General features: G+C 42.0%; 1 protein-coding gene across 8 annotated transcripts in view; it reads right to left on the reverse strand.

The window, feature by feature from the left end:
* The window catches only part of LOC122541389 (ras/Rap GTPase-activating protein SynGAP-like), a 516,506-nt gene that overhangs the window by 106,472 nt on the left and 397,077 nt on the right, over positions 1-12,957 (reverse strand). For 7 of the 8 annotated variants that reach the window (XR_006309588.1, XM_043678121.1, XM_043678120.1 and 4 more), the window contains 6 exons: positions 12,563-12,799; positions 10,915-11,116; positions 9,588-9,769; positions 6,219-7,074; positions 1,718-1,888; positions 510-727 (listed from right to left, as the gene is read on the reverse strand). Coding sequence is in view for 7 of the 8 variants with exons in the window: in XM_043678121.1 (XP_043534056.1) it covers positions 510-727; positions 1,718-1,888; positions 6,219-7,074; positions 9,588-9,769; positions 10,915-11,116; positions 12,563-12,799 (1,866 nt within the window). In the remaining variant the exon portion in view is untranslated. Of the gene's footprint in view, positions 1-505; positions 728-1,717; positions 1,889-6,218; positions 7,075-9,587; positions 9,770-10,914; positions 11,117-12,562; positions 12,800-12,957 lie in introns of those variants that run through there. The other variant, XM_043678124.1, reaches the window with a different exon arrangement.

Genomic DNA, 12,957 nt, shown 5'->3' on the forward strand with positions numbered 1-12,957 from the left:
CTGCCTTTATTCCTGATGAAGGGCTTTTGCCTGAAACGTCGATTTTCCTGCTCCTCGGATGCTACCTGAACTGCTGTGCTTTTCCAGCACCACTCTAATCCAAATTCATTCAGGTCAACAATGATCTGACTATATGAATCCCATCTCATTGCTGAAGAAGCTTTGGAACAAATGAATATCTAAATACTGATTAAATGTTTTGAGAGTTTCTTACTCAACTAGCCTTTCAGGAGCACGTTCTAGACTTCCACCACTGTCCAGGGAAAGATGTTTCTCCTCTGTTTTCCTCTTGGCCTTCTACCTCTTCCCTTAAATTTAGGCCCTCTGATTTTAATCTCTTGTACTAATGGAAAAAGTGCCTTCCATTCCACCCTAACAGTGCCTTCATAAGCTTGTATACCTCTATCAGGTTTCCTGTCACTTTCACTGCTCCAAGATAAACAACAGTAAATGTTACTGGCCCTGAAAGTTTCCTAACCAAAACACTGGGTTGGGTCTTCACCAGTTACCTGTTGATAATGCCTTTGATCTGGTTGTCCTTCTCCTCTTGTTGCCGACGCAAACGATTCTCGCTTTCATCCAGGCGTGTTTGGTACTCTCGCAGAATTTTCCCTGTCTGCTCCTCCTGTGACATCAACCGCCGCTCATACTCCTCTAGCTTACGGTTTGACATCTGCAGTCGTTCTTTCAGGGAAAGAATCTCTTCCTCGTATTGTGTCTGTTGCCCCTGCGGAATTGGATCACAGGGGGGAATAAATGACACACAACCTGTCATATCATGGTACAGGGTGGAGTGTGTTGGGGGCTGGTGTTAGCGCATGAGTACAGATCACATGGAACCTGACTTTTTCGAAAGCGAGCTTTGAGAGCTGTGATTTTCATGTTTTGGCCATGGTCATCTGTTGGTGAAGCGTGTGCAGTTCCCTATTGTCCACTGCATTTCTTAATTATTGTCACTCAAGTTAAGACCGAACATGATTAACAAGACACAAAAAAAAACCTTATTTTGAAGAAAGTTTGACAAATAGAATAGGAAATAGCATAGCCTGGAAATGCCGCCGTCTTTTATGCCTGTGCTGAATTACATAGAAATGTAATATGGACAGGCATCCACTGACCATGTGTTAAAATATGCCTGAATGTGGGGTTGAGGTGCAAGAACACTTCTCCTGACCTCCTATCAAAGCCACTGGCTTCCATTTATGATCACCTCTTAGTGTGTGTGTCTCTTTTTTTCCCTTGTCCATTTCTCCCCTTCATAATTTCCCTATTCTCTTTGTTCTTCCTGCTTAAAACAGGTCGTTTTTTTTTAATTGTTTCACTCTCCTGTTCTCTCTCTCTTGATCACTCTCTTCATTGCTCAAGTTGATTGTCTCACCTTTTGACAATCGCTTCCCTCTCCTTATCAGCCCCCTCTAATCCAGGGGTCTCCCCTCTTTGGTTTATTCCTTTTTGATCACTGTCCTTTCCCAGTCAATTTCTCCTGCCTTCGACTTGATTTTGCTGACCTACTGGTGATGCAGTGACCTCAAATTCAAATTGTGAACTGCCTTGTGGCACCTGCCAATTAGCACAGCTCATTGTTCTAGTTTTAAGAATCCAGGTTCCAATATAGACAAATGGTGTTGGCCTGACAATTTATAGGCCTCTAAACTCTCCTCACTATTCTAACTCCACGAAACATCAACAATCTTGATCAACACAGCCACATTTTCACCTTGTCCAGCCTGCTCTCATCCATCGACTTGGAGTATTCCCGTAATTTGTACTCTTCCCGCTCTAGGTGTGAGCTTTCGATGTCCGCAGAAAGGTGTGTCATGTTGGTCACCCAGGCAACCGTGCGCTCTGAAGGGGTGACTGGGTGAAGAGTTGAGGGTGAGTGGGAAGCCTGAGGGACAAAAGCAGATGGCATTATGAATTCACTGATTTAAAAGCAGCCTCTTACACATTATACAGTGTTGGTCTTTTCTCCTGCACTGCCACGATTTTCTGTCCTTTTGCCTTGCAAGGAAAAGGATGATTTTTGGCACTAAACGTCAGAGCTTGGAGATTCTTGGGTTGGGAAGCTTTCAAGGCCAGGTAAATAAGGGCTGAAAAATGTGTTGCTGGAAAAGCGCAGCAGGTTAGGCAGCATCAAAGGAGCAGGAGAATTGACGTTTCGGGCATAAATCCTTGGGATGGGATGGTGTGTGGATTAGGAGGGGAGGGGAGATTAGGGGTGTGCAATTCTAATAGACCAGGAGTAATATGGTTCTGTAGGTTCTCAATTTGTTTTCCTGTGTAGGAAAATTTCATTGAAGGAGTAGGTTCTTTGTATCATGTCAAAACAAGAAGTGGGGCAGGCAGGATATTGTCATCCAATTTGAAGCTACCTGCACCCCCTCCCTCAGTGACCTCCAAACATAAGTATGCCTGTGTGGCTGGGACCAGATTCTGGAGGAATCAGGGCTAAAATAGTAAAATGTAGCTAGCAATCCCTTGGTAAGTGGTGATTTAAGCATAAAATATTGCTCCTGTCTTTCTTGGGTCAGCCCAAGAAAATGTCAGACAGGGAGACAGCAGCTGTACATCAAATTTGATCCAAGCTCCAGTCAAAATAATTCACTGATGAAGTGTATGATCTGGAACTGGTCAGTTGGGATATTTGGGATTGCTCAACTGCCTCCTTTACCACCCTGCAGAGTGTACAGGGCAGCCATTCAAGTGGTGGAGATTCGAGAGATCATGGATCTCCCATCAGACTTGACTAGCTTCTTTTGAACATGGGTGGCACGTAAAGATGACATGTGAAGTTAGACATCTGATAGGTGGTAGAACAAAATGCTTAATTTGAATTTAAGATTTACTTTTAGCATGAGAAACTTGGGGTACAATTCCACTACTTTCCAACTATTAAGTTATTTGCTGGATAATATGCTGAGTGCAAAATTTGCAAAGGAGACGAATTGCCTGATTTCAGCTGAACATTATGCTGTACCAGAGGAACATAGCAAGTAATACAAGTTGTGCCATTGAAATGACAGTAAAACAGGAGTCAATAATCCCAGCTGTTAATTTCCAGATATTTCAAATATCTAACAACCTACTCTTTCAATTTATGTGGAATAAAGCCTTTTGGCTGAATGGCCCAGTTCTGTGCTATTAATTCTATGTACTGTGACAAAGTTGGTCAAAGTGGTTGGTTAGAGCTTTCAAGACTCAGATTAGTCAATTTTTAGTCATGAAGCTTATTGAATGATAAGCAGAGGTTGATAAATGAAATTCAGGTAGCGGCTTGAAGTGCTGAGTGACCTTCTCATGGTCCTGCGTATTGTGAAGCATAACGGATCAGTAGGTAACAGATTACTAACTTTCGGACAAGTTAGATGGATGAGCTGCTATCTCCCTGTCTTTGAAGTTTTCTGTGTGTATAAAAATAGACTGGAAAGGCTGGGACTTTTTTTCACTGGAGCATCGGAAGTTGAGTTTCAGTTATATAAAATCACGAGGGGCATAGGATAAGGTGGATGAAAAGGGTCTTTTCCAAAGGGTGGGAGAGTTCAAAATTAGGGTTGTTTTTTAAGGTGAGAGGAGAAAGATTTAAGAACAACACAAGTGGCAATCTTCTTATACAGAGTGGTTCGTGTGTGGAATGAGCTGCCAGAGAGTGGTGGATGCAGATATAGTTATCATTTTTAAAAGACATTTGGACAAGTTCATGAATAGGAAAGGATTGGAGGGATATGGGCCAAGCACAGGCAGGTGGGAATAGTTTAGTTTGGGAACATGGTTGGCATGGACTGGTTGGGTCTTTTCCATGCTGTATGATTCTGTAACTCTATTACAAGGACTTATTGTCTACTGGAAACAGTATATTCAGAGTCATAGAGATGTACAGCATGGAAACAGACCCTTCGGTCCAACCTGTCCGTGCTGACCAGATACATCCCGAAGGTGTCTAAAAAAAAGTGTACAGTCAATTCACTACTTTTAAAATGTAGTTGCTGTTGTAATGTAAACATTGTGATAGTCAAATTGTGCAGTGCAAGCTACCATAAAGACAATGAGATAATGACCAGACAATTTCTGAAGAAGTCAGTGGACTCAATGTTAACTCTGCTTTCTGTCCAGAGGTGCTGAGGTTTTCCAGTAATTTCTTTTTGTTTCCGATTTACATTATCTGCAGGTCTTTGTTTTATATTAATGATCAGATACTGTGATGTTTGGTGATGTTGACCGGCCAGGAAACCGGGCAAATTTCCCTGCTTTTCATCAAAATAGTATCATACAATCTTTTACATCTACTTTGGAGGGCAGAGGAAGATTTCAGTTACAGAGGTTGCATCTTCAACAGTGCTGCACTCCCCGATTACTGTATCGTCCTAAAATATCTGGTGATATCTTTGGAGTTGAACTTGAGTACACAACAGGAGACAATCTGTGTGGAGCCAGAAGAAGTAGCTGAGGTCCTAAATGAATACTGTGTGTCAATATTCAAGAGAAGGAATTGGAGGAGGATGATCTAAGAAAGGGAGTGTCGAATTTCTAAGCCAAATTGCTATTAAAAAGGAAGAAGTATGAAGGTAGATAAGTCCCTGGATCCTGATGGGGATCTATCCCAGAATATTGAGGGAGGTAAGAGAACAAATTGCTGAACCATTGACTGACATCTTCATATCCTCTTAGGCCACAGGTGAGGACCCACAGGACTGGAGAATAGCCATGTTGTCCTGTTGTTTAAGAGGAGTAGCAGGGATAATCCAGGAATTTACAGGCCTGTGAGCCTCATGTCAGTGGTAGGGAAATTAATGGAAAAGATCTAGATGCATTTTGAAGCAAATGAATGTATTTGTGATAGACAGCATAGTTTTATGTTGGGAAGGTCATACTCACTAACTTAATTGAGTTTTTTTGAGGAGGTAATGATGATTATTGAAGGAAAAGCATTTGATGTTGTATACATGGACTTCAGTAAAGCCTTTTACAAGGTACCTCATGGCAAACTGGTACAAAAAGTTAAGTCACATGCTGTCGGGGTGAGCTGCTAAAATGGATACAGAACTGGTGTACTCGTACAAGACAGAGTGTAATGATGGAAGATATTTTTTGGAATGGAGTGTTGTGACTAATGGTGTTCCACAGGGATCAGTGCTGGGACCACTGCTGTTCATGGTCTACATAAATGATTTGGAGGAAGACCTGGTTGATCTAATTAATAAGCTTGCGGATGAAACAAAGATTGGTTGAGTTGTGGATAGTGAGGATTGTCAGACGATGCAGCCAGATATAGATTGGTTGGGGGTTTGGGCAGATGGAGTTTAATTTGACAAATATGAGGTGATGGATTTTGGAAGGTCAAATACAAGTGGAAATTATACAGCGAATGGTAGAACCCTTAGGAATATTGATTTGCAGAGGGATCTGGGTGTACCGGTCCACAGATCACTAAAGTTGGCAGCACAGGTAGGTAAGGTGGTTAAAAAAGGCCTATGACATGCTTGCCTTCATTGGAAGGGGCATTGAGTATCAGGATAGGCAAGTAAGTTACACTGCAACTTTATTGAACTTTAATTAGGCCATACTAGGAATATTGTGTACTGTTCTGGTCACATCACTACCAGAACGATGTGGATGCTTTGGACAGGGTACAGAAAAGGTTTACCAGGATGTTGCCTAATATCCCAGATTTTAGTTACGAGGAAAGGTTGGATAGACTTGGGTTTTCACTGGAATACAGGAGGTTGAGGCGCAACTTGATGGAGGTTTTTAAGATTGCGACTGACATGGATACAGTGGAAAGTATGATGCTTTTTCCCCCAGAGTGGAGGGGTCAGTTACTCGGGGACGTAGGTTCAAGGTTAGGGGGTGGAAGGGGGGGGGAGAAATGTTTAAAAGATGTGTGAGGCAAGTTTTTCCACAAAGGGTAGTGAGTGCTTGGAACATGCTGCCACAGGAGGTGGTGGAAGCAGATACAACAGCAACATCCAAGAAACACCTGGATAAATACATGAATAGGAAGGAAATAGAGGGGTACAAATCCTGTAAGTGAAGACTGTTTTAGTACGGAAGGGCAAAAAGTGTCAGTGTAGGCTTCGAGGCTGAAGGATGTGCTCCTGTTCTATATTGTTCTTTGTACAACCTTATGATTCAAGTGAGAATGCTATCTACTGAGTCATGACTGACGACAGCACATTGCTCCTGTTTATTGAGAAACAGGGTTTGATCTCTCTGAAACATACCTGTTTGGTGATGCCTGATTTTGGAGCTGGGGTGTCTGCTTTGGCCATAATTGACTGCTGCCGCACCTTGGGTCCATGTGTTGGCTCAGCAGGCGATTGCAACAAGTTAGCACTGGGTGGCCGAGGTCTCTGGGCTGCACTAACCGTAAGCTGCTGCGTTTTCCCTCTGACTAGAGGTGGAGGGGCAGGTGGTGGCTGGTCTATCCTCCTTTGGGGGCCAATGTTAGCTGGAGCTGCTGACAGCATATGTTGGAGGTTATCAGTAAGTGAAAGCTGCCGGCGGCTGAATTCACTGTTCTGCCGGGCAAACTCATCACTGTAGCTGTGGCTATGGAAGATCTGCTTGTTTGCAGATAAGTCCTCGCTCTTGCTGTAACCATGGTAACCCAAGAGGCCAGCACCAGGCTCGGCGGGAGTCCGTAGTGAGGCAGGCCCATCAGAGGTCATGTTGAACAGGGGATTCTGAAAGGACAAAGGGACTCTCAGCTGTCCATGTAATCCGTCTGTGGTAATGCCCATTTGTCCCAACCGCAGGCCTCCTGACACGCTCGATCCACTACCCTGTGATAGCCGGCTGGGTCTGAGGCCTACTGTAGTTCCAATCGATGCTTGACTGCTGTTTAGCATGTCTCCAACAGTCTGGAGGTTGCTTATGCTGTTCATACTCCTGCTGTCCTGCAGATCCATCATGGAGATGCTCTTGTTCGTAGTCATCATTTTAGGATCAGGTTCTGTGATATCAGAGCTGCTTGTGCAGTATGCTGGGGAGGACCGTGCAAGAGGAGGCCTTGTCACGTAAAAGACATCCTTTCCTTTTTCCTTGGTCGGAGAAGGAAGCCTGGTCATATCGATTGAGCTACAAAGAAAAGAAAAATAACAGCACTGAAATAAATGGAATAGAAAGTCTGTGTTCCACTATCACTCACTGATTCCCTCTTAGTCACCTCAGAACAAATACCACATGGCAGTCCTTTTCGTCCTCATCCAAAATTTGAACGCATACCAAGTTTCACCTATTACACAACCTGTGCTTTACCTACATTGGTTCCTCATCCAGCAATGTCTCAATTTAAAATTCTCGCATGTTCAGGGTCGTCCAAAGCCTCACTTCTCTCCATTTCTCCTTTTTAAACCTAAAACAAGGGTTAAATAGGCTCTGATGGGGCACTGTAACTAAAATGCTAACTATTGATCAATGAAAACTTATATCAAGTGAACAGAAACTTAACATATAAAAATAACTTTATTGATGCACACCAGATCCTGTGGTGCCCACTGGTCTCTGAAAAACTCTATTGTGCTGCTCCCTCTCAATTTACCCAGACATGGATGTAATCATGAAAAAGAAACAGCAATTTTTGAGAATTGTCTGAATGTCTAACACCAATTCCCTCAATGACCCATTGCCAGGACCTGTTAATGGCCACTTAGGAGCAGACGCACAAGGAGGCCCTCCAGCAAATCTGCCCTCCCTGTACACTGTGCTTGTAAATTAGGCACATTGGGCTGAAGAGCAACTAAAAGGCTAAGAGAAGCCCGTTTGAAAATAAACTAAAGGGGCTGCAACCGAAAACAATCAACATAAATGTGAAAAACTGTTTTGTTTCAGAACTAATGTCCTGGCACCTAATGATTTACCAAGTCTGTGATTAAATGGGAATGCTTTGAGCAAAATTGCTCACTCTAGGTCCATAATGGAAAAAGACCCCTTTGCAGAGAACCATTCATTTGAGATTTCTTCTGCCAAAAGGCAAAGCATTACTGTATCTGAGCCGCGGAGAAAGACGATAAAGTAGACAGTGTTCAGCAGCAGCCTATACAGGAAATGCCCTCGGACTGTTCTGAAGGGCAAGGGGAAATTTCCCTGAGACTGCTAAAATTGTGGGATACCACTTGGGAGGTCAGTGTCAAATTCTGGATGGAGAGGGGTTGGTTCATCCAGAAGTTCACCACACACTTGAGCCACCTTGAGTTTTCTTAATGTATCATGGCTGAATACTTGTGGCTCTGGATATATCCTAGATGTTAACATCTAGAGCCAGCCAGTTCAGTATTATTGAGCCTGCTCTTCTGCCATCTAATACACTCCCAACTATGGTCAGCCCAGTGTCCTGAGTCCCCTTCTCTGTCAGACAGCCAGTCAAACCCATTTTGATGGAGGAACATATTCTTGGACAGTGGCTCCTCTATGACAGCCAACCATGTCCCAAGCTCTGATCAGGACCAAATGGAAAAAAAGGCAATTCCTGGAAGAAAGTCTGAGGCAAGACCACTCTGGAAACAGGAACTGCATGTTGTACGTGAGGCCATACCCCTGACAGAAAAAAAGAGCGCATCATCTTCGAGGAGGCTCAACATAAAGCTATTGCTGCCGTGTCTGAAGGTAGAAAGTCACTATCTGGGTGTGTCGAGGCTTACCAGTGACTGAACTCACCCACTCCTCATGCGGGAGTCTATGTACCTCAGCAAGGGTTTTCAGACTACTTTGGCCCTTGGCATCTCTCTCTCTCTTTCTTAACTTGCTTCAAGAGCTGGTTTGCTCCAATTCTCACCTCTTCTGTATCTTTGATTACCTTTGCTCTTTCTATCAGTAGCTGTGCCTTCAATTCTCCTAAGCTATTGACTTCTGTTCCTAAACCTCTCTACCTTTTCCTCCTCCTTTTGTGACTGTCGTATCACTTGACCAAGGGTTTGATCATGTCCTAATTTCCCATCTGGTTCATTGTCAGATTTTGATGTATAATGGTCTGCAAAGCATCTTGGGATGTTTTAGTGTGGTAAAATGCTGTAAAAACATAGAAACAAAATCAACAGGAATAAAACCTATCGAGAATATACTCTTGTATTTTGTATTCTTGATCCTGAATCTCAAATTACCTCGACTTACTTTGTTATTTTTCAGCCTTGTTGCATGCTACTCCCCAGTATGGCCCTCAAATTTGTACTTGGGCTACTGAGCAAGACAGCAGGATGTGAAAAGTTTACCGCGTGTATTTTTTCATCACTGGAAATTATAAATGGTTTCTCAAAAATCAAATTCAAATGTCTGCAAATGCCATGACTGCAACTTGTTTCTTTGAGACAACTGTTAAATATGCAAAGTTACCTTCCATTTTTCTATCCTCAATGCAAATGTGGTCAGTTAAAAGTGCTGCATCTTAAATTCATTGCCAATGGAACTGGCAATGCAACTTGGCTATGTAGCAATCATTTCTCAATGGTACAGAGATATTAAAGTTAGGGGACAGTATGGACAGAAATTTATCTCATTCAGTGTTACATGTGTAGGAAGAGTTTGATGAAATATTGTAAAGGATGTTTTACTCTGTGAATGTTCGCATAATCAGCGGAGTCCCTTTCCTTCCTCACCTGTTCAGATCTTTAACCGTGTACTTCTGAAGGTCAGATGAAACACCACGGTTAATACTGGGTCCAGAAGTGTAACGTTCTGCTATGTGGCTGGATTGTCGCTGTACATGCGATGGATTTCTCAATGCTCCACTTATGTCATTGAGGAGACGGGGGAGCGGACCCAGTTTCAGCACAGCTTCCTGGAAAGGTACAGAAGTATTTTTAGGAGGGGCAACAACATACACAAATTAACAATTGACTTTAGCATTAAAACTGCACTCAGTAGACAGTAATCACAAGATAATGACGAAACCCAGTAAATCCATTCATTTCATATATATATAAAATCTTAAGTTAAGCAAGCAATCTTAAATTTATTGCACAATGAAGAAATCCAATGGTGCTCAATACTTCCCTTTCACTTTACAGAATCCCAATTAACAAATCATTTTCTAATTTATAATGGATTCACACACACCCCACTTGCAATAAAGAATACAACTTGACTCAAGCACATCCTGTTCAATCATCATATACTAATCATCATATAGACTCAAGCTTTATCCTTTCCATTCATTCCAACTACTAAATATATACTGAATTCTAGTGGGTCCAAACACTTCCCATCATGGAATCCAAAGGTGACTGAAATAGATCTCCCCAGGAATATGTTCCCAATAGCTCCATTCAGATGATATTTACCTTCTACAAAAAGAATGCCAATGGTTCTAATCAATTATATTAGCATTTGAAGTATAGAAAGTGAAAGGATCTGAAAATGTATAGTCTGTGCAGTGTCCAATGAAGCCAACTCATGTCTTGCTGACCACATGTGAAGGGTATTACTTAGATGGAGGAAGTTCATCAGAGATTTACCAGGATATGGCCAGGAAAGGAGGATTTGAGTTGTAAGGAGAGGCAGGATAGACTGGGACTTTTTTCACTGGAGTGTAGGAGGTTGAAGGGTGGCCTTACAGAGGTTTGTAAAATCAAGAGGGGTTCGATAAGGTGAATGACAAGGGTCTTTCCCCTGGGGGAGGAGATTTCAAGTGCTTGTCATATTTTAAGGTGAGAGGAGAAAGATTTAAAAAAGGCATGAAGGGCAACTTCTTCACACAGTGGTTCATGTGTGGAATGAACTTATAGAGGAAGTGGTGGATGTGGGTACAGTTACAAAGTTTAAGAGATATTTGGATGAGCACATGAATAAGAAATGTTTGGAGGGATATGGGCCAAGCACAAAATGATGATACTAGTTTAGATTGGGATTATGGTTGGACTGAAGGATCTGTTTTTGTGCTGTTTAATTCTGACTCTATGATCTGTGTGAGCTTAAATACTTCACCTTGCTGAGCTGAGGCAGCACCTCCCACAGGAGGGAGTGCAGGGTGGAGAGCTCTCTGCCCAAGTCGATGTAGCCCTCAAAGCTAGCTGCATTGGTAACTGTGTCTGGATTGGAGATCTCCATCAGAAATTGCTGCATGCTACCCCATTCCAGCTCCAGAAACTCATTCATGAATGACATGTAGTCCTCCTTGCTGCCAAACCTAAACAGATGGAGGAGGAAGAAAAGCAGCACAATAGCAACACAAGCTACTTCAATCCATCTCTCTAATCTGTCTCCACAACAAATGAGAAAACATATATCATACCTGTAGGTGTAGGTAAAGCAAGTAGAATAAGAACTGTAAGTGTCTCCAATTAAATAACCACATATCTAATCATTCAGCAATGGCTGTATGAGACTTTGACTGTTACAAAAAATCTAAATATTGTCAATTCTGCGCACCTCACTTGAAAAAGGATATTAAAACCTTAGACTGAAGGTAGCCAGGAGATTTACAAGAATAGTAACCAGAATAAAAGACTTCAGTTATAAGGACAGACTAGAAAAACTGGAATTGTCTCCTTTTGAGCAGAGAACATTGTGGGAGTTTTAAGAGATGCTGAAAACCATGAAGGGTAAATCATACAGTAAATTATAAAAATAACTTTCCATTGGGATAACCAGAGGCTACAGGTTTAAAATTATTAACAAGAAAAGTAAGTAATAGGTGCAACACATATTTATGATTAGAATGCACTGCCTGTTGGAAGCACATTCGACAGTAATTTTAAAAATGGAATTGTATAACTACTCGACAGGAAAAACCTTGGAGGGTTCTGGAGAAAACGCTTTGGGGTTATAGAATACTAGTACAGCTCTTTCAAAGAACTAAAGAGTGAACATGATTCTGTCTCCTATGCTGTATCATTGTATGATTCTTTCCCACTTTGTATATTTTAAAACCTTACAATCTACATACTTATTTTTCATGGTTTGTGACATTTTGAATACCACAGAACATCAATGATCACTAACATGAGGAATATCTGTCTGAAGTATAATAAACAATTCAAGACATCAGGAGCCTGTACAACAATTGACAGTAACTAATCACACAGCAGAACAAGCTTATTTGCCAACTGCATGCAAATAGGACATGATGATATCAGGATTCCACATTTCTCCATCAGTATAGTTCTATTACAGTGGGACTCCAGTCTGGATGACACATTATGAGATCCACGAAGAATCTTTCATGCGTATGTACCTCATTTACAGATTTAATAGTTGTCAGTATTTCCTAGTTCTCCAAACACTGTTCAAAGGCAAAGGATATGTGACAATATCCTATATACCTCCACATAAAAGCAATATAGACAAATAATCATATTCCTTATCAACCCAACAAAATAACCAGACTGAATTTTAGCAAATATTAAAAATTAACCAAATGTTTGAACAATTATAAACCTACCAATCAATTAAAAAGTCACCATATGAGCAAGACTATTGGACTGCATCTGCAATTATATTCTTCCAGTCAGATTTCATGTATGGGGTCACCACTAACACTTACCTCCCAAATCCCTCACATCAGCCCCAAAGGCTACATTACCCACTGAGAAGGCTGGTGGGCTGCGGCTTCCTCATGCCTGGAAAGACTTACTTGGTGAAGTTGGCCAGGTTTTGAATGACTTTCGCTATAAGGGTCAAAGTTCGGGAGGTGCGATCATCTGGATACTCCTGCATCAAGTTGAAAAGGCTGGGTGACATGATGGCAGGGCAGAGAAAGCGGAGGAACAAGGAAGCACTGATTAGACGGTCAGCAATGTCTTCCCTGCCACGCTCGGCACAGCGATGCCTCCACGAAGCGAAGACTTCCTTCAGCTCACGAGGAAAGACACTTTAAAGGAAGCAAAAGTAAGAAATTGTCAAAGTTAGCGACTTGAAGAACAAAGGCACCGTATGATGTAACATTTAACATGGCATTCATTTACCATCTGAAGAAAGCTATATATAAAAGCAGCTTAGGTGTTCAACCCTCGCTCAATGATAACCCTC

Source organism: Chiloscyllium plagiosum, chromosome 37 (assembly GCF_004010195.1).
Source record: "Chiloscyllium plagiosum isolate BGI_BamShark_2017 chromosome 37, ASM401019v2, whole genome shotgun sequence".
Classification (NCBI taxonomy): Eukaryota; Metazoa; Chordata; class Chondrichthyes; order Orectolobiformes; family Hemiscylliidae; genus Chiloscyllium; species Chiloscyllium plagiosum.